We start from the raw sequence: 24,844 nt of genomic DNA on the forward strand, positions 1-24,844 counted from the left end.
TGCTTTTAGCAGCACTGTTGAAGAAAGCACCTGCTGAAATCAGTGAGAACTGCCTTTTGCTGCTATACTTCCAGAACAAGTGCTGCGTAGGTGCATGCAAAATAAGGACTGTGTGTTTTGAAAAATAAGAGTGTCAATTCAACACAGCAATGGAACAACGTCCATCAAGAACAAAGAATTTCTTGCACGAGGAAGTGGAGATATTAGTAAACGTCATTGAGCAGAGATGGCAGGAGCTGGATACCAGCAACAGAGGTCGCATAAAAGTGGCACCCAAAGAAAAGAAGAAACGCTGGAACCAAGTTGCAGAAGATTACTGCGCAGTGGTGCATACCATGAGATCTGGAAGCCAGTGTAAAAAGAAATGGCACGACCTTGGTCAAGTAGTTAGTGCAAGTGATATTTTCATGTTTTAATGTAATCGTAAATGTCATGTGACTATCTATGTCCCACCTTGCAGAAAGACGCACTCTGTAAAAAAAAATAGTATTTTACTCTTTGCAGAAGAAATTGACCCACAACAAAAGGGAAGCAACTCGAACAGGAGGAGGCATGCCCAATCTGCATCCACTGACACCCTTGGAACAGAGGGTAGCTGCTATGATGAATTGTACATGGAGAAAGGCAATCAGTACAGCGAGGAAGAGGGTAAGTCCTGAAAATGCATCGTGGCTCTTCAAATCAACCTGCTGCCTGGCCTGCTATGAGAGAGATGCCACCCATCCTGCCCCCTCCCTTGCTGTTAAACATTTGACTGTTCAGTTATATTTTGCAGAACATGATGATGATGATGATGATGATGATGATGATGGAGCAGTTTACACCCATTGACCCACCATCCCAGCCCACGGCTCGCACTCGAGTGGTGCCAGATGCAAGACCCAGGGCCGCAACATCCCAGCCCGCGCCTCTTTCTCTAGTACTGCCATCTGGAACACCGAGCGTCCCACCGTCCCAGCCCGTGCCTCCCAGTGTAGTGGTGCCGCGAGGCAGACCCAGGCAGAGGAGGAGATTGGAGACACACTCTCCTGAGATGCAGCGTGCAACAGATGCGGCTCAGGTTGTGGCATTGGAGCTTACCCGATCACTCATCGGTAGCGTCAGTGCAGTGGGTGAAGAGGTGACGGTCCTGACGGGAGAAATAGCAGTAATGACACGGGAACTTAGGGAGGGAATGTCTGAGGGAGTGCAATCGACGGCACAGGCCCTCATGGAGATAGCTGCTGCAATAAGGGCACACAGCCCCGCCAATCAAATGACACCCCCATGAAGAAGTGAACATTCACTGAGATGTGGATGAGAGATGGTTTCAGCCTTTCTTTGCTGCTTTTGTTCTTGCTCTTGATGTAGCTGTAGTAGCGTTTTTCAAATTGAAATTGTTTTGTAAGTTTTATAACTTTACAACTTATAAGTGATCTTAGGGCTTTTAAGTGATCTTATAGTGTAAATATGCTCTCACATTTTGTATCTTATTTAATTTTGCACCTAAAAAAAGTGATCCTGAAGTTTAAGTGATCGAGAGTGTAAGATTTTTCACATTGAAATTGTTGCGTAACTTTTGTAACTTTAGAAGTTTATAAGTGATGTTAAAGTTTTTAAGTGATCTTCAAGAGTCATATTAAAAAGTAAAGTTTGATACTAATAAAATATTTGTTGTGACATTAACTTTTCAATAAAATATTTTTTCATTAAAACTGAATCATGTTCCATTAACACAACACAACATCGGAACAACTCCAAAAAATAAACATGTCCATGCGCAACAGTGGTCGCCGAGCCCTCAGGCATCAGTAATTGAAGCGTTCACGGATGAGCTGCTAACGCAGGGCTCGAGCAATCATTAAAAGAGCACGATGTATGGCCCTTCTCCAACCTTGCGCTCCGGCATTAGGCACTTGCATGTTTTCCTGATTGTCATCATCATCCTCATCCTGCTCTTCCAAATTACTATCATCATGCACTGGACCCTCACATGGGTCTTCTGGTTCCACTACCAGCTCCTGCTGCCGTACCCTTTGTCTCCCAGTAGCCAGCTCTGCCCTTCTGACTGCTGCTCAAACATGTCAGATATAACGCTGTCGCGTAGGATGAACGTATCATGGGTACTGCCAGGGTATCTCGCATCGACTGACATGATGCACTGCTTGTCATCACACATTGATGGAGTAAAAATCTTTTCTATTCCTGTACTGCTCGGAATCCTCCACAGATGCTTGCAAGGCTATGTGGGTACAATCAATGCAGCCCTGTACCTTTGAAAAGCCGGCAATCCTTAAGAAGCCCACAGCCCTCTCATGGATCGCTTGTGCGGTCATTGGGAAATTGATGGTCATTCCTTCACGCATACAGTGCAACTGTGACCTGGTAAACGCAGGCATGTATTGCACATTGAGAGATGGCGCACACATCTCCAGTTGTAGCCTAAAACGATCCCGAGGCATAGAAGGCAAGTGCAGCTGTTACCTTCACTTCGACAGACAAGGCAGTTGGCATTCTGCTTCTGGGCTGCAAATCTGCTCTCACCATATCAGATCTAAACGACAACTTCTCTGCGGAAACGCAGCCTTTTGACACAATCAGACTCGCTCATGTCCAGGTACGAGCGCCTGGCTCGATATTGTCGACGTGGGTAAGGTCTCCTGCCCATCAACCTACGAGCTATGACGTTCCTGGTGCAGTGAGCTCTAATCAATTCTCTCCTATGCAGTGAACTGCTGGCGAACCATTGCATAATCCGTGGTGTTGACAATGCAACACCCATACTGGAATTACAAATTTCCAAGTTTTAAACTGGCTAGCTGACTGCCTCTCCCTCCCGGTGCTTTGCACGCCTACCCTGTCCCCTGGCCGAATGGCCTCAGCCGCCTTCACAGCTCGAAGGCTGCTTCCAGTTTCTTCGCCTGCCGTCGAGCCAGTTTCTTCGCCTGCCGTCGAGCCACTGACGCCGCCCCTGTCTCCTACATAGAAGGCCTGCCTGAAGCACCGCAGCTCGAAGGCTGCTGCTGCTTCACACAGGTAGGAATATTCAATATTTTTTATTTGCTTTGCTTATAATTTTTTTTATTCAGGATGGCTCTTTATTTGTATAAGTGAGACTGTTGAATGCTTGTAAAATGTAATGACTTCCCTTCACCCCCCCCCCGCCTCGTTCCCTATGCCTGATTTGTAACCTACGCCTGATTTCTGAAGTGTAGGCAAGGTTTTTCTGAGTGTACAAAAATCTACACTTACTCCATTCTAAGTTAGTTTGAAGTAAGTTTTCGCTGCCTAAACTTGCAAAACAGGCGCAAGTGGCCGGACACGCCCCCTTTTGAAAAAAAAAATATTTTCCAAAATGAAACTCTTCTAACTGACTATAACTGGAGCAAACTAAATGCTGAGAATTGCAATTCCTAAGATACTCCATTCCAAACCAGTTGCTCCAAAAACAATAGAAGCAACCCAGGCTGAAACTTGACCCCAATGTCATCACAGAAAATTAAAAATCAACTTCTGCTAATATTGCAAAAAAAAGGAAAGCATATCTGAATTCCATTTCCGTGACAATAATAGGTGAATGAACGGAGTTACTAAGTGGCACATATTTCCAAGAGCTTACCTTTAAAAGTTCCACAAGTCTGCACAATGCTTTCACGGATGTTTTGGTCATAGGTTTCTGCATTGACATGTACAGGTTCATTGTGGTTCGCACAATGTTACTGAGGCTGTTTGCGTACAGAATACCCTAAAAACATAAAACTGTTTAATTAGATTTGGTCTTCCACAAAACATACAACAGTGCACATCATTTATTTACATTTGATTACAAGCTATGTCAATGCAAATCAACAAGCATAATGGGCCTAAAATCTGCTGGAGCGGGACATCTCGCGATGCACTCCGTTAGACAGACTTTTCCCTGCACCCTTCAGCTCAAAATATATTTTGCTCTGGAAGTTACTGGAAGTGCGATCGGATAACAGCAACAGGGCCCAAAGGACACCTCCTCAAACAATGAGAAATAAAGAGAGGAAGGACTGAGAGTGGGTCAATTCAATGTCAAATCAGGTACAGAAAGGAGAAAGAGAGAGAGAGAAAGAAAGATTGGTTTGAGAGAGAAAAAAGACAAAATTAAAAATGTAAGATTTAGCATTTTTATAATCTCGAACAACAATTCACTGCCAAGTCCATGGCACCCCGGGTAGATCAGCTGTACAGAGAGGATGGTGGGGTGGCAGTGGGGGGGGCGAAGTGAAGAGAAGAGACAGATCGGGAAAGCAATAGTGACAGGAGATTCGATAGTTAGGAGAACAGACATGTTTTTACGGCCACAGACGTAACTCCAGGATGGTATGTTGTCTCCCTGATGCCAGGGTCAAGGATGTCACCGAGCAGCGGCAGAACATGCTGAGGGGGAGGGTGTGGTCCATATCGGTATCAATAACATATGTAGAAAGGGAGATGAGTTCCTTCAAGCGGATTTTAGCGAGGGAGGAAAGAGATTAATAAGTAGGACCTCAAATGTAGTAATCTCTGGATTACTCCCTGTCCCACGAGCTATAGAAATAGGTGGATAGAGCAGATGGATGTGTGAAACATGGAAACATAGAAAATAGGTGCAGGAGAAGGCCATTTGGCCCTTCGAGCCTGCACCGCCATTCAATAAGATCGTGGTTGATCATTCTCTCAGTACCCCTTTCCTGCTTTCTCGCCGTACCCCTTGATCCCCTTAGCCGTAAGGGCCAAATCTAACTCCCTCTTGAATATATCCAATGAACCGGCATCAACAACTCTCTGCGGCAAGGAATTCCACAGGTTAACAACTCTCTGAGTGAAGAAGTTTCTCCTCATCTCAGTCCTAAATGGCCTACCCCTCATCCTAAGACTATGTCCCCTGGTTCTGGACTTCCCCAACATCGAGAACATTCTTCCCGCATCTAACCTGTCCAGTCCAATCAGAATCTTATATGTTTCGATGCGATCCCCTCTCATCCTTCTAAACACCAGTGAATAAAGGCCCAGTTGATCCAGTCTCTCCTCATATGATAGCCCAGCCATCGCTGGAATCAGTCTGGTGAACCTTCGCTGCACTCCCTCAATAGCAAGAATGTCCTTCCTCAGACTAGGAGACCAAAACTGAACACGATATTCCAGGTGAGGCCTCACTAAGACCCTGTACAACTGCAGTAAGACCTCCCTGCTCCTATATTCAAATCCCCTAGCTATGAAGGCCAACATAGCATTTGCCTTCTTTACCGCCTGCTGTACCTGCACGCCCACTTTCAGTGACTGATGAACCATGACACCCAGGTCTCGTTGTACCTCCCCTTTTTCTAGTCTGCAGCCATTCAGATAATATTCTGCCTTCATGTTTTTTGCCCCAAAATGGATAACCTCACATTTATCCACATTATACTGCATCTGCCATGTATTTGCCCACTCAGCTAATCTGTCCAAGTCACCCTGCAGCCTCTTAGCGTCCTCCTCACAGCTCATACCGCCATCCAGTTTAGTGTCATCTTCAAACTTGGAGATATTGCACTCTATTCCGTCATCCAAATCGTTAATGTATATTGTAAAGAGCTGGGGTCCCACCACTAGTAACTGCCTGCAATTGTGAAACGGACCCGTTTATCCCGGCTCTTTGCTTCCTGTCTGCCAATCAGTTCTCTATCCACGTCAGTACATTACCCCCAATACCAAGTGCTTTGATTTTGCACACCAATCTCTTGTGCGGGACCTTGACAAAAGCCTTTTGAAAGTCAAAATACACCACATCCACTGGTTCTCCCTTGTCCACTCTACTAGTTGCATCCTCAAAAAATCCCAGAAGATTCATCAATCATGATTTCCCTTTCATAAATCCATGCTGACTCGGTCCGATCCTGTCACTGCTTGCCAAATGGGCTGCTATTTCATCCTTAATGATTGATTCCAACATTTTCCCCACTATTGTTGTCAGGCTAACCGGTCTATAATTACCCGCTTTCTCTCTCCCTCCTTTTTTAAAAAGTGGCATTACATTAGCTACCCTCCAGTCCATAAGAACTGATCCAGAGTCGATAGATTGTTGGAAAATGGTCACCAATGCATCCACTATTTCTAGGGCCACTTCCTTAAGTAGTCTGGGATGCAGACTATCAGGACTCAGGGATTTATCGGCCTTTAATCCCATCAATTTCCCTAACACAATTTGCCGCCTAATAAGGATATCTTTCAGTTCCTCATTCTCACTGTCCCCTAGTACATTTGGAAGGTTATTTGTATCTTCCTTTGTGAAGACAGAACCTAAGTATTGGTTCAATTGGTCTGCCATTTCTTTGTTCCCCATTATAAATTCACCTGAATCCGACTGCAAGGGACCTACGTTTGTCTTCACTAATCTTTTTCTCTTCACAAATCTATAGAAGCTTTTGCAGTCAGTTTTTATGTTCCCAGCAAGCTTCTTCTCATACTCTATTTTCCCCCTCTTAATTAAACCCTTTGTCCTCCTCTGCTGAAGTCTAAATTTCTCCCAGTCCTCAGGTCTGTTGCTTTTACTGGCCAATTTATATGCCTCTTCCTTGGATTTAACACTATCCTTAATTTCCCTTGTTAGCCACGGTTGAGCCACTTTCCCCGTTTTCTTTTTACACCAGACAGGGATGTACAATTGCTAAAGTTCATCCATGTGATCTTTAAATGTTTGCCATTGCCTATTCACCGTCAACCCTTTAAGTACCATTTGTTAGTCTATTCTAGCCAATTCACGCCTCAAACCATCGAAGTTACCTTTCCTTAAGTTCAGGACCCTAGTTTCTGAATTAACTGCGTCACTCTCCATCTTAATAAAGAATTCTACCATGTCATGGTCACTCTTCCCCAAGGGGCCGCGCACAACAAAATTGCTAATTAGTCCTTTCTCATTACACATCACCCAGTCTAGGATGGCCAGCTCCCTGGTTGGTTCCTCGACATATTGGTCGAGAAAACCATCCATAATACATTCCAGGAAATCCTCCTCCACCGCATTGCTACCAGTTTGGTTAGCCCAATCAATATGTAGATTAAAGTCAGAAATGATAACTGCTTTACCTTTATTGCATGCATTCCTAATTTCTTGTTTGATGCTGTCCCCAACCTTACTACTACTGTTTGGTGGTCTGTACACAACTTCCACTCGCGTTTTCTGCCCTTTGGTATTCTGTAGCTCCACCCATACCGATTCCACATCATCCAAGCTCATGTCCTTTCTTACTATTGCATTAATTTCCTCTTTAACCAGCAATGCACCCCGCCTCCTTTTCCTTTCTTTCTATCCTTCCTAAATGTTGACTACCCTTGGATGTTGAGTTCCCAGCCTTGGTCACCCTGGAGCCATGTCTCCGTGATGCCAATTACATCATATTGGTCGGCGCAGATATAATGGTAAGAACTGCAGGGAATAGAATACAGCCAGGGTGATCTGGACTAGTTTTGATCGCCTGGATGGGTCGGAGAGGAATTTTCCCAGATTTTTTCTCCCTAAATTGGCCTGGGTTTTTAATCTGGTTTTTGCCTCTCCCAGGAGATCACATGGCTCCCGTTGGGGTAGAGTGTAGAATGTTTCAGTATAAGGAGTGTCGCAGTGGTGTGAGGCGGACTGGTAGGTCTGGGTGCTCTTTGCCTTTCCATCATTGTTCATGGGTTTGTATGTAACCTTTAGGGCTGCTGACCAAGAGCTCTTTGTCGGCCGGCGCGGACACGATGGGCCGAAATGGTCTCCTTCTGCGCTGTAAATTTCTATGTTTCTATACCCGTTAATTGCTATCTGCGCAGTTAATTCGTCCACCTTATTCCGAATACTCCTCGCATTGAGGCACAGAGCCTTCAGGCTTGTCTTTCTAACACACTTTGCCCTTTTAAACTTTTGCTGTAATGTGGCCCTTTTTGCCTTGGGTTTCTCTGCCCTTCACTTTTACTTTTCTTCTTTCTATCTTTTGCTTCAACCCCCATTCTACTTCCCTCTGTCTCCCTGCAGAGGTTCCCATCCCCCTGCCATATTAGTTTAACTCCTCCCCAACAGCACTAGCAAACACTGCCCCCAGGACATTGGTTCCAGTACTGCCCAGGTGCAGACTGTCCGGTTTGTACTGGTCCCACCTCCCCCAGAACCAGCTCCAATGTCCCAGCAATTTGAATCCCTCCCTCTTGCACCACTCCTCAAGCCATGTATTCATCTGAGCTATCCTGCGATTCCTACTATGACTTGCACATGGCACTGATAGCAATCCTGAGATTACTACTTTTGAGGTCCTACTTTTTTAATTTAGCTCCTAGCTCCCTAAATTCATTTTGTAGGACCTCATCCCTTTTTTTAAAACCTATATCGTTGGTACCTATATGTACCACGACAACTAACTGTTCACCCTCCCTTTTCAGAATGTCCTGCACCCGCTCCGAGAAATCCTTGACCCTTGCACCATGAGGCAACATACCATCCTGGAGTCTCGATTGCAGCCGCAGAAACGTATATCTATTCCGCTTACAATTGAATCCCCTATCACTATAGCTCTCCCACTCTTTTTCCTGCCCTCCTGTGCAGCAGAGCCACCCACGGTGCCATGAACTTGGCTGCTGCTGCTCCCCCAATGAGTCATCCCCACCCCCCCCCCCCCAACAATACCCAAAGCGGTGTATCTGTTTTGCAGGGGGATGACCGCAGGGGACCCCTGCACTATCTTCCTTCGAGTGCTCTCCTGTTGGTCACCCATCCCCTATCTGACTGTGTACCCTTTTCCTTTCATAAGACAAACTCACTAAACGTGCTATTCACGTCATTCTCAGCATCGTGGATGCTCCAGAGTGAATCCACCTGCAGCTCCAGTGCCGCAATGCGGTCCGTCAGGAGCTGCAGGCGGATGCACTTCCCGCACACATAGTCGTCAGGGACACCGGAAGCGTCCCTGACTTCCCACAAAGTACAGGTGGAGTATAACACATGTCCGAGCTGTCCTGCCATGACTTAACCCTTAGATTAACTTAATTTGGCAACAAGGCTGAAAGGTTACTTACTGATAAAAGACAAAGAAAAACTACTTATCAATCACTTACCCCCTCGGCTGTGACGTCACCTTTCAATTTCTTTCTACTTTTTTGCCTCGCTGCTGCAGCTGCACCAGCTGGGCCTTTATAGGCCTCCCGAAATCCCCGGACTCGCGCTGCTCCGAGCTCCCGCCTCTCCGACGACCACGAACTCCTGCTGGCCTTTATAGGCCTCCCGAAATCCCCGGACTCGCGCTGCTCCGAGCTCCCGCCTCTCCGACGACCACGAACTCCTGCTGGCCTTTATAGGCCTCCCGAAATCCCCGGACTCGCGTTGCTCTGAGCTCCCGCCTCTCCGACGACCACGAACTCCTGCTGGCCTTTATAGGCCTCCCGAAATCCCTGGACTTGCACTGCTCCGAGCTCCCGCCTCTCCGACGACCACGAACTCCTGCTGGCCTTTATAGGCCTCCCGAAATCCCCGGACTCGCGCTGCTGCGAGCTCCTGCCTCTCCGACGACCACGAACTCCAGCTGGCCTTTATAGGCCTCCCGAAATCCCCGGACTCGCGCTGCTCCGAGCTCCCGCCTCTCCGACGACCATGAACTCCTGCTGGCCTTTATAGGCCTCCCGAAATCCCCGGACTCGCGCTGCTGCGAGCTCCCGCCTCTCCAACGACCACGAACTCCAGCTGGCCTTTATAGGCCTCCCGAAATCCCCGGACTCGCGCTGCTCCGAGCTCCCGCCTCTCCGACGACCACGAACTCCTGCTGGCCTTTATAGGCCTCCCGAACTCGCGCTGCTCCGAGCTCCCGCCTCTCCCGACGACCACGAACTCCTGCTGGCCTTTAATAGGCCTCCCGAAATCCCCGGACTCGCGCTGCTCCGAGCTCCCGCCTCTCCGACGACCACGAACTCCTGCTGGCCTTTATAGGCCTCCCGAACTCGCGCTGCTCCGAGCTCCCGCCTCTCCGACGACCACGAACTCCTGCTGGCCTTTATAGCTGGAGAGATGGTGCAGGAGGGATAACTTTAGATTCCTGGGACATTGGGACCGGTTCTGGGGGACGTGGGATCGGTTCTGGGGGACGTGGGATCTGTACAGGCTGGACGGGTTGCAGCTCAACAGGGCTGGGACCAATATCCTCTCACAGGGAAGATTTTCGAGTGCTGTTGGGGAGGGTTTAAACTAATGTGGCAGGGGGGTGGGCATCAGGATGTAGCATTAGGAAGGAGAAATAAGGTGCAGAATTGATTGACAGAGACATATAGCACTAGAGTAAGAAATGATACGTTATTAGGTGAGGTCAGACTAAGAATACAAGGTCGAAGACAGGTTTATAGTGTGAACGTACGGAGTGTTGGTGAGCTGTAGGTGCAAATAGACAGATGCGAATATGATGTTGTGGTGATAACAGAGATCTGGCTCAAAGGGCAGGACTGGGTATTAAACATTCCTGGATATTTGTTCAGGAAAGATAGGGAAGGAAAGAAAGGAGGGGGGTGGCAGTATTGGTTAAGGAGAATATTACAGTGCTGGAGGGAGAGGATGTCTTGGAGGGGTCAAGGACAGAATCTATTTGCTTAGAGTTGAGAAACGATAGAGGTGCCATTACACTCCTGGGTGTATTCTATAGGCCACCAACTATTGGGGAAAATATAGAGGAGCAACTTTACAGGGAAATTACAGAGAGGTGCAAGAACTATAGGAGTAGTGATAGTGGGGGACTTCAATTATCCAAATATAGACTGGGACAGTAATAGTGTCAAGGGCAGAGAGGAGGAAGAATTTCTGAAGTGCGTTCAGGAGAACTTGCTTGATCAGTACGTTCCCGGCCCGTTGCTGGATCTGGTTCTGGGAAATGAGGTGGGTCAAGTAGAGCAAGTGTCAGTAGGGGATCATTTGGGAACAGTGATCACAGTATCATACAGTTTAGATTAATTACAGAAAAAGACGGGGAGCAATCTAGAGTAAAAATACTTAATTGGAAGAAAGTCAATTTCAGTGGGTTGAGAATGGATCTGGCCCGGGTAAATTGGAATCAAAAATTGGCAGGCAAAACTGTAATCGAACAATGGACTGCCTTTACAGAGGAGATGGCTTGGGTACATTTCCACAGGTGGGGGGGGAAAGGTAGGGAAACTAAAGCCAGAGCTCCCTGGATGACGAAAGAGATAGAGAGTAAAATGAAGCAGAAAAAGGGGGCGTTTGACAGATGTCAGGTTGAGAATATAAGTGAGAATCAGGCTGAATATAGAAAGTTGAGAGGGAAGTGAAAAAGGAGGGACAAAAAGAGTGAGAGAGAACAGATTGGCAGCTAAGATAAAAGGTAATCCAAAGGTATTCTATAGGCATATAAATAAAAGGAGTGGGGCCGATTAGGGACAAAAATGGAGACCTACGCATGAAGGCAGAGGGCATGGCTGAGTTACTACACGAGTACTTTGCATCTGGCTTTACCAAGGAAGATGATGCTGCCAAAGTTATAGTGAAAGAGTAGCTGAGATACTGATTGGGATAAAAATTGAAAAGGAGGTACTAGAAAGGCTGGCTGTACTTCATAGAATCCTAGATATTTACAGCATGGAAGGAGGCCATTTCGGCCCATCGTGTCCATGCCGGCTGACAAAGAGCTATCCAGCCTAATCCCACTTTCCAGCTATTGGTCCATAGCCTTGTAGATTACGGCACTTCAAATGCACATACAAGTACTTTTTTAAAAAAGTGGTAAGGGTTTCTGTCTCTACCACCCTTTCAGGCAGTGAGTTCCAGACCCCCATCACCCTCTGGGTGAAAACATTTCTCCCCAAATCCCTTCTAAACCTACCAATCTAAGTCCCCTGGTTGTACGCCTCTGCTAAGAGAAATAGGTCCTTCCTATCCATTCTATCCAGCTCCTCATAATTTTATACACTTCAATAAGATCTCCCCTCAGCCTCCTCTGTTCCAAAGAAAACAAACCCAGCCTATCCAATCTGTCCTCATAGCCAAAATTCGCCAATCCAGGCAACATCCTCGTAAATCTCCTCTGTGCCCTCTCGAGTGCAATCACATCTTTCTTATCATGTGACCAGAACTGCACGCTGTACTCTAGCTGTGCCCAAAGCATAACCTCCCTGCTCTTGTATTCTATGCCTCAGCTAATAAAGGCAAGTATTCCGTATGCCTTCTTAACCACCTTATCTACCTGGCCTGGGGTCAGGGATCTGTGGACATGCACTCCAAGGTCCCTTTGTTCCTCTACACTTCAGTGTCCTACCATTTAATGTGTATTCCCTTGCCTTGTTAACCCTCCCCAAATACATTACCTCACACTTCTCCGGATTGAATTCCATTTGCCACTGTTCTGTCCACCTGACCAGTTCATTGATATCTTCCTGCAATCTACAGCTTTCTTCTTCATTATCAACTTGAAGTAGATAAATCACCTGGACCGATGGAATGCATCAAAGGATGCTGAGGGAAGTAATGGTGGAAATTGCAGAGGTACAGGCCACAATCTTCCAATCCTCCTTAGATACGGGGATGGTGCCAGAGGACTGGAGGATTGCAAATGTTACACCCTTATTCAAAAAAGGGTATGAGGATAAATCCAGCAACTATAGGACAGTCAGTTTAAGCTCACTCATTGGTGAAGCTTTTAAAAATGTTCATCAGGGACAAAATTAACAGTGACTTGGACAAGTGTGGATTAATTAAGGAAAGCCAGCACGGAGTTGTTAAAGGCAAATCGTGTGTAACCAACTTGATTGAGTTTTTTGATGAGGTAACAGAGAGTGTTGATGAGGGTAATGCAGTTGACGTGGTGTACATGGATTTCCAAAAGGCGTTTGATAAAGTGCCACATAATGGGCCCAAGTTTCCACAAGAAAAAAAACGGGCACCCCTCCGAGCTGGACGCCCGTTTTTCGTGCCTAAAACGGCGCCTAAAAAAATCCTCGGTATTCTCCACCTACTTACAGGTCCTGTGGCCCTCGGCGCAGCCAGCACGAGCTGTGGGGAGGCGGAGCCAGGTCCCGGCGCTGAAAACAGTGCCGGGACCTCTGCACATGCGCGCTACAGTCGGCACGCGCGCGCTACAGTCGGCACGCAAGTGCAGTAGCTCCAGGCGCCGAACTGTGTGGGAGGGGCCCGAAGCACGCAGCCTCTAGCCCTGGCCCAATGGCCTCACTGAGGCTGCGTTAATGTTAATGAGGCTCCTCCCACGGCCAGCTCCTGCTCCCCGCCCGACCAGACCCGACACTCGCTCCCCGCCCCGACCCGAGACCCGCTCCCCCCCCCCGCGACCAGACACCCGCTCCCCTCGACCCAACACCCAACACCCGCTCGCCCCGACCCGAGACCTGCTCCCGCCCCCCCCGACCGGAGACCCGCACCCCGACACCCGCTCTCCCCCCCCCGCCCCGCCGCCCCGACACCCACTCTCACCCGCCCTGACACGAGACCCGCTCCCCCCACCCCGACATCCCGCTCCCCCCACCCCCCGTCCCGACCAGACACCCGCTCCCTCCGACCCGAGACCCGCTCCCCCCCCCCCCCGACCCGACACCGGCTCCACCCCCCCCCCCCCCGCGACCAGACACCCGCTCCCCCCCTCCCCGACCAGACACCCGCTCCCCCCCCCACCCCCGAGACCCGACACCCGCTCCCCCCCCGACCCGACACCCGCTCCCCCCCCCCCGACCAGGTACCCGCTCCCCCCCTCCCCCGACCAGGTACCCGCTCCCCCCCTCCCCCGACCAGACACCGGCTTTCCCCCCCCCGACCAGACACCCGCTCCCCCCCCCCGACCCGAGACCCGCTCTCCCCCCCCCCCGCCCCGACCCGACACCCGCTCCCGACACCCGCTCTCCCCGCCCCGACCCGAGACCCCCCGCCCCGCGCTCCTGTTCCCCCACCCGACCCTCCGCTCTCTCTCTCTCCCTCCCCTCCCCCCTCTCTCTCTCTCTCTCTCCCTCCCCTCCCCCTCTCTCTCTCTCTCTCCCTCCCCTCCCCCCCTCTCTCTCTCTCTCTCTCTCCCCCCTCCCTCTCTCTCTCTCTCTCTCTCCCTCCCCTCCCCCCCTCTCTCTCTCCCTCCCCCCCCTCTCTCTCCCTCCCCCCTCTCTCTCTTCCTCCCTCCCTCCCCCCCTCTCTCTCTCCCTCCCCCCTCTCTCTCTCTCTCTCCCTCCCCCCCTCTCTCTTCTCCCTCCCCCCCTCTCTCTTCTCCCTCCCCCCCTCTCTCTCTTCTCCCTCCCCCCCCTCCCTCTCCCTGTCTCTCTGCCTCCCCCCTCTCTCTCTTCCTCCTCCCCCCCCTCTCTCTCTCCCACCCCCCCTCTCTCTCTCTCCCTCCCCCCTCTCTCTCTCTCCCTCCCCCCTCTCTCTCTCTCCCTCCCCCCTCTCTCTCTCTCTTCCCCCCCCTCTCTCCCCCCCCCTCTCTCTCTCCCCCCCTCTCTCTCTCCCTCTCTCTCTCCCTCCCCCCCTCTCTCTCTCCCTCCCTCCTCCTCCCTCTCCCTCCTCCCTCCCCCCTCCTCCCTCCTCCCTCTCCCTCTCCCTCTCTCCCTCTCCCTCCCCCCACTCTCTCTCCCCCTCCCGCTCAGCGGCACGAACGGCTGCAGAATTCTCCCTGGCTGAAGCACTTTCACACAGGTAGGAAGATGGTTTACTTAATCTTTTCTTCGCTTATAAATGTTTATTCAGGTTGGATTTATTTGTATAATATTTGTAGAAGTATAAATAAGGATTTATTGTAGAATTTACTGAGTTCCCTCCCCCCCCCCCCCACCCCACCCCACCCCTCCTCGTTCTGGACGCCTAATTTGTAACCTGCACCTGATTTTTTAGTGTGTAGAACAGGTTTTTTCAGTTCTACAAAAATCTTCACTGGCTCCATTCTACTTTAGTTTGGAGTACATTTTCACTGTGGAAACTTTCAAATCAGGCGTCAGTGGCCGGACACGCCCCCTTTTGAAGAAAAAATTCTGTTCTAAACTAGAACTGTTCAACCTGACTAGAACTGCAGAAAAAAAAATGTGGAGAATTGCAATTTCTAAAATAGTCCGTTCTCCACCAGTTGCTCCTAAAAATCAGGCGCAAATCATGTGGAAACTTGGGCCCAATAGGCCTGCAGCAAAGTTGAAGCCCCTGGATTAAAAAGGACAGTGGCAGCATGGATACGGGATTGACTCAGTGACAGGAAAGAGAGTAGTGGTGAACGGTTGTTTTTCGGACTGGAGGAAGGTATACAGTGGTGTTCCCCAGGGGTCGGTTCTGGGACCACTGCTTTTCTTGTTATATATTAATGACTTAAAGACTTGGGTGTACAGGCCACAATTTAAAAATGTGCAGCTGACAGGCACAAAACCTGCAAGTATAGTGAACAGTGAGAACGATAGCGATAGACTTGAAGACACAGACAGACTGGTATAATGGGCAGACAAGTGCCAGATGAAATTTAACGCAGAAAAGTGTGAAGTGATACATTTTGGTAGGAAGAACGAGGAGAGGCAATATAAACTAAAGGTACAATCCTAAAGGGGTGCACAAAGAGAGAGACCTGGGGGTATGTGCGCACAAATCGTTGAAAGTGGTTGAGAAAGTGGTTAAAAAAGCTTACAGGATCCTGGGTTTCATAAATAGTGCCATAGAGTACAAAAGCAAGGAGGTTATAATGAACCTGTATAAAACACTGGTTCAGGCCCCATTGGTGTATTGTGTTCAATTCTGGGCACCACACTCTAGGAAGGATGTGAAGGCCTTAGAGAGGGCGCAGAAAAGATTTACGAGAATGATTCCAGCGATGAGGGACTTCAGTTACGTGGACAGACTGGAGAAGCTGGGGTTGTTCTCTTTGGAGCAGAGAAGGTTGAGAGGAGATTTGATTGAGGTGTTCAAAATCATGAGGGGTCTGGACAGAGTAGATAGAGAGAAACTGTTCCCATTGGCGGAAGGATCGAGAACCAGAGGACACAGATTTAAGGTGATTGGTAGAAGAACCAAAGGAAACAAGAGGAAAACTTTTTTACGCAGCGAGTGGTTAAGATCTGGAATTCATTGCCTTAAAAGGGTAGTGGAGACACATACAAAAGTGGCTTTCAAAAGGGAATTGGATAAGTAACTGAAGGAAATAAATTTGCAGGGCTGCAGGGAATCTTGTGGGACCGGCTGAAGTGCTCTTGCAGAGAGCCGGCACAGGCTTAATGGGAGGGGGGCCGGCGGGGCAGGGGGGAGGAGGGAGGTGGCAGAGAGAGGGGGACACAGGTAGTGGGGGAGAAACTGAAGAGGAGAGGGGGAACTCAGAGTAGACGATCACCTTCTTCCAATCCCCTCCAAAGGGACATCGTTGGGAGTAGACGATATCCAGAAATCACAACACTCACTATTCACTCCATACCCAATAAACCGGTTATCAATCTGTACACAATGCTTGGTCCATCTATGGTGGTGGGGAAGGATGCACTTGCACTGGGTTAAATCACTTCGGCTGGGGGAGGCATACACGGACTGGGGTACAGGACTTCGGCTGGGGGAGGCAGACACGGACTGGGGTACAGGACTTCGGCTGGGGGAGGCAGACGCGGACTGGGGTACAGGACTTCGGCTGGGGGAGGCAGACGCGGACTGGGGTACAGGACTTTGGCTGGGGGAGGCAGACACGGACTGGGGTACGGCACTTCAGCTGGGGAGGCAGACACTGACTGGGGTACAGGACTTTGGCTGGCCCTTCCTGGCTTCTGAAAAGCTCTGTCCTCTGTCACTTCAGGAAGTCAAAGTAGATTGAGTGACAATTTGCAAAGTCAGAGAGACCTTGAGATAGGCGGTTCCAGTGACAACCTGCAAAACTTCAGGGTGGGGCTTATCCTTCAAGGAGACCAATCAGAAACAAAGGGTGGAGCATGGTGGCCATTTTAGCAGTACAAATAAACATGTTCATAAACATTGGTTAGGCCACAGCTGGAGTTTGATTGCACTGGAGATGCACTTAAAGTAGCCCTACAGGGCTACGAACCAAGAGCTGGAAAGTAGGATTAGGCTGGATCACTCTTGGTCGGCCGGCGTGGACGCGATGGGCCGAAATGGCCTCCTTTCGTGTTGTAAATTTCTATGATTCAGTACATTCTAGATCAGTGATTTAAGAGAACACTAGCTTTATATCCTTCAACAAAACCCAGGTGAGTATGCAAAAACAAAACTTTTAAAATGGCTGTTATTTTCTAAACCAACCATATTCACCTTTATCTTAAGCAGCAAAGAAATGAGATTTTAAATATTACCTGTATAAAAATGTTGCATCTCCTGGACAGATCCTCAGCAAACTTCTCCATACTCTGCGCCTTGGACAAGATGGATTCCATTTTCATCATCCATGAGCTTACAAACAAGTAATATGACTGCACATCTCTATAAAATAATGTTTTTCTTCAATTAGAAATGTTTGCAGGTTAAAGCAACAGGAGTAGTGAAGTATCCTCACCTTTGGGCATCGCCTTCATGCTCAGATATTTTGCCCCATCGACCCCGATTATCCTCTTATAATCAATCCCAAGTAACCATTCTTCATTTCAGTGTTTGCAAGCTATTTGTCTGTGGACAGCATCACAGAGGAACAGGAGGCCATTCAATGAGATCATGGCTGATCTGTATCTTAACTCCAGCTACCCGCCTTGGTTCCATATCCCTTAATATCCTCAGCTTACAAAAATCTATCAATCGCAGTTTTGAGATTTTCAATTGACCCCCCAGCCTCAGTAGCTTTTTGCGGGAGAGATTTTAAACTAGATAAGGCCAACTAGAAGGATGGCAGAGCAGCTCAGTCCCATGGAGTGCACATCCTGCGGCACGTGGGAAGTCCTGGACGCTTCACGCAGCATAGACAACCATGTGTGCAGGAGGCGTCTCCAGCTTCAACTACTCGAGCTCCCCATTTCGGACCTTGAGCGGCAGGTGGAATCAATACCGTGCATCCGCAAGGCTGAGAACTACGTGGATAGCACGTTTCAGGAGGTGGTCACCCTGCAGCTTAAAGGCGTGCAGGTAAAGGGGAAGTGGGTGACCATCAGACGCACCAAGAATGATAGGCAGGTCGTGCAGGAGTCCCCCCATGAGTCCATCTCGCTTTCCAACTGATATTCTCTTCTAAGTATCGGTGAGGGCGATGGTGCCTCAGGGGAGCACAGCGAGAGCCAATTCCAAGGCACCACGGGTGGCTCAGCTGCACAGGGGGAGAAGGACGAAGAATAAAAGAGCTCTAGTGATAGGGGATTCTAGTTAGGGGAACAGACAAGCGTTTCTGCGGCCGCAGACGTGACTCCCGAATGGTTTGGTGCCTTCCTGGTGCCAGGTTCAAGGATGTCACAGAGCAGATGCAGGGCATTCTGGGGGAGGCGGGGGAGGGTAAACAGCTAGAGGTTGTGGTCCATATCAGGACCAACGACATAAGTAAAAAGAGAGATGAGGTCCTACAGGCAGAATTCAGGGAACAAGGAAGAAAATTAAAGGGTAGGACCTCAAAGGTAGTAATCTACCAGTGCCACGTGCTAATGAGTATAAGAATAGAAGGATAGAGAGGATGAACATGTGGTTGGAGAGTTGGTGTAGGAGGGAGGGCTTTAAATTCTTGAGGCATTGGGACCGTTTCTGGAGTAGTTGGGACCTGTACAAACCGGACGGGTTGCACCTTAACAACGCCAGGACCAATATCCTCGTGGGGAGTTTTGCTAGTGCTGTTGGGGAGAGTTTAAACTAGCTTGGCAGGGGGATGGGAACCTGAGAACAAATTCAAAAGGGAAGGAAGTAAAGCAGAAAGTGGAAAGCAAGTATCCAGAAAGCAAATCTGTAAGTCAGAGGAAACATGGGTGAGTAAGTAGTAATCAAGGAGGTCTTCCTGTGCTGAATGGTATATACTTCAATGCAAGGAGTATAGCGAATAAGGCGGATGAGCTAAGAGCACAGGTAGACACTTGGGAGTATGACATTATAGCCATTACAGAAACATAGCTGAAAGAGGGGCAGATTTGGCAGATCAATATTCCTGGCTACAGGATTTTTAGACAAGACAGAGAGCGGGGGTGAAAGGGGGGCATCGCGGTACTGATTAAAGAAAATATTACAGCAGTGCGGAGGGATATGTTAGAGGGATCAAATGAGGTCAGATGGGTCGAATTAAAAAATAAAAAAGGGGCGATCATACTGCTAGGCGTGTATTATAGACCACCAAACAGTGCGAAGGAGATAGAGGAGCAAATATGTCGGCAAATTGCTGTGAAGTCTAAAACCAGAGGGCAGTAATAGTACGAGATTTTAATTACCCAAATATTGATTGGGAAAAATTTAGTATGAAGGATATAGAGGATGCGGAATTCTTGAAATGCATTCAAGAGAACTTTTTTAGTCAGTGTGTAACAAGCCCAACACGAGAGGGGTCGGTCTTGGATTTAGTTTTGGGGAATGAAGCTGGGCAGATTGAAGGGGTATTAGTGGGGGAGCACTTGGGTGCCAGTGACTATAATTCAGTCAGATTCATGTTGGTTATGGATAAGGACAAGAATAGGCCTGGAATAAAAGTTCCGAATTGGGGAAAAGCTAATTTTGCTAAGTTAAGGAGTGATTTGGCCACAGTGGACTGGAAACAGCTACTTGTGGGTAAATCAGTGTCGGAACAGTAGGAGGCATTTAAGGAGGAGATCCAGAGGGCTCAGGACAAACATATGCCCTGAAAAGAAAAAGGGTGGGAATAATAATTCTAGAGCCCCCTGAATGTCTAGGGGAGGGGGAGGATAAAGAAAAAAAGGGAAGCTGATGTCATTTACCGACGGCTAAATACTGTCGAATCTGGAGGAATATAGAGGCAAAATTAAAAAGGATATTAGGAATACGAAGAGAACGAAAAATTCTTGGCCAGTAAAATTGAGGAAAACCCAAAGATATTGTATAAATATATTAAGAGTAAGAGGGTAACTAAAGAAAGGGTAGGGCCCATTAGAGACCATGAGGGTAATCTTTGTATGGAGGCGGAAGATATTGGGAGGGTTCTTAATGAACACTTGGCATCTGTTTTCACAAAGGAAAGGGGCAATGCAGACACTGCTATCGAGGAGGAGTGTGATATTCTGGATGAAATAAATATAGTGAGAGAGGAAGTATTAAGGGGTTTAGCAGCTTTGAAAGTAGATAAGTCCTCAGGCCCAGATGAAATGCATCCCAGGCTGTTGAGCGAAGTAAAAGAGGAAATAGCAGAGGCCTTGATCATCATTTTCCAGTCCTCTTTGGATTTGGGCATGGTACCGAAGGATTGGAGGACTGCTAATTTAGTACCCTTGTTTAAGAAGGGAGAAAGGGCTAGGCCGAGTAATTACAGGCCTGTCAGCCTAACCTCAGTGGTGGGAAAGTTATTGGAAAAAATCCTGAAAGACAGGATAAATCTACATTTGGAAAGGCAAGGATTAATTAGGGACAGTCAGCACAGATTTGTTAAGGGAAGATCATGTTTGACTAAACTGATTGAATTTTTTGATGAGATAACCAAGAGGGTCAATGAGGGTAGTGCGTCCGATGTAGTGTATATGGACTTTAGCAAAGCTTTGATAAGGTCCCGCCTGGTAGACTGGTCATGAAATTTAAAGCCCATGGGATCTAGGGCAAAGTGTCAAGTTGGATTCAAACTTGGCTTAGAGGTAGGAAGCAAAGGATAATGATTGATGGATGTTTTTGTGACTGGAAGGATGCTTCCAGTGGGGTTCCGCAGGGCTCAGTGCTGGGACCCTTGTTTTTTATGGTATATATCAACGATTTAGATTTCAATATAGGGAGTATGATTAAGAAGTTTGCAGACGACACTAAAATTGGCTGTGTGGTTGATAATGAAGAGGAAAGTCATGGGCTGCAGGAGGATATCAATCTACTGGTCAGGTGGGCAGGGCGGTGGCAAATGGAATTTAATTCCGTGAAGTATGAGGTAATGCACTTTGGGAGGGCTAATAAGGAAAGGGTATACACATTAAGCAGTAGGCCACTTAATAGTGTAGATGGAGAAAGGGACCTTGGAGTGCTTGTCCACAGATCCCTGAAAGTAGCAGGCCAGGTAGATAAGGTGGTTAAGGCGGCATACGGAATACTCGCCTTTATTGGCTGAGGCATAGAATACAATAGCAGGGAGATTATGCTTAAATTGTATAATACTTTGGTTAGGCCACAGCTGGAGTACTGCGTACAGTTCTGGTCGCCGTATTATAGGAAGGACGTGATTGCACTAGAGAGGGTGCAGAGGAGATTTACTAGGATGCTGCCTGGAATGGAGAATCTTAGTTATGAGGACAGATTGGATAGGCTGGGTTTGTTCTCATTGGAACAAAGGAGGTTGAGAGGAGACCTGGTTGAGGTGTACAAAATATTGAGGGGCCTGGACATTTCCATTGGTGGAGGGCTCTATTACAAAGGGGCCATAGTTTTAAGGTGTTTGGTGGAAGGTTTAGAAGGGATTTGAGGGGGGGGGGGGGACTTCTTTATGCAAAGGGTTGTGGGGATTGGGAACTCGTTGCCTGGAAGAGTGGTGGATGCAGAAACCCTCACCACTTTTAAGAAATGGTTGGATGGCACTGCAGGGATATGGACCTAGAGCTGGTAATTGGGATTAGACTGGATGACCTTTTGTTGGACGGCGCAGATATAATGGTAAGTACTGCAGGGAATAGAATACGGCCAGGGTGGTCTGGACTAGTTTCGATCGCCTGGATGGGTCGGAGAGGAATTTTCCCAGATTTTCCCCCCCCTAAATTGGCCTGGGTTTTTATCTGGTTTTTGCCTCTCCCAGGAGATCACATGGCTCCGGTTGGGGTAGAGTGTAGAATGTTTTAGTATAAGGTGTGTCACAGTTGTATGGGGCGGACAGGTTGGGCTGGGTGCTCTGCCCTTCCGCCATTGTTCATAGGTTTATAGGTAACCTTCAGGGCTGCTGATCGAGGGCCGTGCAGCCTTTTGTCGGCCGGCACTGACACGATGGGCCGAAATGGCTTCCTTCTGCGCTGTAAATTTCTATGTTTCTAGACTTCCAGATTTCCACTACCTTGTGTGTGAAGAAGTGCTTCCTGACATCACCCCTGAACGGCCTGGCTCTAATTGTAAGGCCCCTTGGTCTGGACACACCCACCAGAGGCAATAGTTTCTCTCTCTGTACCCGATCAATTCCTTTAATCATCTTAAACATCACGTCTTAATCTTCTAAACTCCAGGGAATACAAGCCTAGTTTATGCAACCTGTCCTCATTATTTAATCATTTTAGCCCTGGGATCATTCTGCTGAATCTGTGCTGCACCCAAAGATCTGCAAGGCTGATATATCCTTCCAGAGCATCGGAGACCAGAACTGAACGCAGTTACTCCAGGTGCGGTCTAAACAGAGCTTTGTGTAACTGTAGCACAACTTCCACCCGTGTATTCCAGCCCGAGATAAAGGCCAACATTCCATCAGCCTTATTCATTATTTTTTTGTGCCTGTCCACTAGTATTAAGTGACTTCTGTTCTCGGACCCCTAAATCTTCATGTAAATAACTTCCATAGACACTCACTTATCTACCAAGTTAGTTACAGTCTCAAAAATTTTAACTTACCCGTTGTAAACCATAACTGTCTCTCTCTGATCAGCTCATATTGCTCACTCTGTCCCTAAAATCGGATTCTAGTAACTTCACCACTGACGTTAGATGAATGGGTCTATAATTTCCTAGCTTATCTCTCCTCCCATTCTTCAATATCAGCGTGACATTTTCCAACCCAAGGGACAATTCCTGAATCGGTTGAGTTTTGGAGGATCATGACTAAAGCATCAACAATTTCCTCACCTACTTCTTTTAACCCCTGGGGTGGAATCCACTGAGTCCTGGAGATTTGTCTATCTTTAGTCCCATTAGCTCCCAGTCACCATTTTTTTTTAAACTTACATTGAATCTAGTTAGTTCCTCCCCTGGATTTATTTACATTTTTCCTTGTATCTCTGATATTTTATCCTCACCATCTACTGTGAGGATTTAGGGCGATATGCAGGTCTTATATTCGACCATTCTCTTTTGAACACCTCCCTAGTGCTGTACCTTGCTAGTGCTGTTGGGGAGGGTTTAAACTAATATGGCAGGGGGATGGGAATCAATGCAGGGAGGCAGAGGGAAGTAAAAAGGGGGCAGAAGCAAAAGGTAGGAAGGAGAAAAACAAGAGTGGAGAGCAGAGAAATCAAGGGCAAAAATCAAAAAGGGCCACATTACAACATAATTCTAAAAGGATAGAGTGTTAAAAAAAACAAGCCTGAAGGCTGAGAGTCTCAATGCGAGGAGCATTCGTAATAAGGTGGATGAAATAACTGCGCAGATAGCTGTTAACGGATATGATGTAATTGGGATTACGGAGGCATGGCTCCAGGCTCCAGGGTAACCAAGGCTGGGAACTCAACATCCAGGGGTATTGAATATTCAGGACTGCAAAAACAGAAACACAGACTTGAGGCATGCGACTGGAGATCAGTGAACACAGCACAGAGCCAATCCATGCTCACACCTTCCTGGACTCAGCACATGGACTCAGTGTTTGCACCAGCTAATTTAAACACTGACATTTATAAAGTGTCTTTATATAGAAACATAGAAAATAGGTGCAAGAGCAGGCCATTCAGCCCTTCTAGCCTGCACCGCCATTCAATGAGTTCATGGCTGAACATTCAACTTCAGTGCCCCCTTCCTGCTTTCTCGCCATAACCCTTGATCCCCCGAATAGTAAGGACTTCATCTAACTCCCTTTTGAATATATTTAGTGAATTGGCCTCAACTACTTTCTGTGGTAGAGAATTCCACAGGTTCACCACTCTCTGGGTGAGGAAGTTTCTCCTCATCTCGGTCCTAAATGGCTTACCCCTTATCCTCAGACTGTGACCCCTGGTTCTGGACTTCCCCAACATTGGGAACATTCTTCCTGCATCTAACCTGTCTAAACCCGTCAGAATTTTAAACGTTTCCATGAGGTCCCCTCTCATTCTTCTGAACTCGTGACTACAAGCCCAGTTGATCCAGTCTTTCTTGATAGGTCAGTCCCGCCATCCCGGGAATCAGTCTGGTGAATCTTCGCTGCACTCCCTCAATAGCAAGAATGTCCTTCCTCAAGTTAGGAGACCAAAACTGTACACAATACTCCAGGTGTGGCCTCACCAAGGCCCTGTACAACTGTAGCAACACCTCCCTGCCCCTGTACTCAAATCCCCTCGCTATGAAGGCCAACATGCCATTTGCTTTCTTAACCGCCTGCTGTACCTGCATGCTAACCTTCAATGACTGATGTACCATGACACCCAGGTCTCATTGTACCTTCCCTTTTCCTAATCTGTCACCATTCAGATAATAGTCTGTCTCTCTGTTTTTACCACCAAAGTGGATAACCTCCACATTATACTTCATCTGCCATGCATTTGCCCACTCACCTAACCTATCCAAGTCACTCTGCAGCCTAATAGCATCCTCCTCGCAGCTCACACTGCCACCCAACTTAGTGCCATCCGCAAATTTGGAGATACTGCATTTAATCCCCTCGTCTAAATCATTAATGTACAATGCAAACAGCTGGGGCCCCAGCACAGAACCTTGCGGCACCCCACTAATCACTGCCTGCCATTCTGAAAAGTACCCGTTTACTCCTACTCTTTGCTTCCTGTCTGACAACCAGTTCTCAATCCACGTCAGCACACTACCCCCAATCCCATGTGCTTTAACTTTGCACATTAATCTCTTGTGTGGGACCTTGTCGAAAGCCTTCTGAAAGTCCAAATATCAACTGATTCTCCTTTGTCCACTTTACTGGAAACATCCTCAAAAAATTCCAGAAGATTTGTCAAGCATGATTTCCCTTTCACA

At 47.9% G+C, this 24,844-nt stretch overlaps 1 protein-coding gene across 1 annotated transcript in view; it reads right to left on the reverse strand.

Moving 5' to 3' along the window:
• washc4 (WASH complex subunit 4) overlaps window positions 1-24,844 on the reverse strand; it is a 161,082-nt gene that overhangs the window by 119,584 nt on the left and 16,654 nt on the right. The window contains exons 7-8 of the mRNA XM_070896769.1: window positions 17,233-17,359; window positions 3,599-3,724 (exon numbers count right to left, since the gene is read on the reverse strand). Of these exons, the coding sequence (XP_070752870.1) occupies window positions 3,599-3,724; window positions 17,233-17,359 (253 nt within the window). The remainder of the gene's footprint in view (window positions 1-3,598; window positions 3,725-17,232; window positions 17,360-24,844) is intronic.

Source organism: Pristiophorus japonicus, chromosome 13 (genome assembly GCF_044704955.1).
Source record: "Pristiophorus japonicus isolate sPriJap1 chromosome 13, sPriJap1.hap1, whole genome shotgun sequence".
Lineage (NCBI taxonomy): Eukaryota > Metazoa > Chordata > Chondrichthyes > Pristiophoridae > Pristiophorus > Pristiophorus japonicus.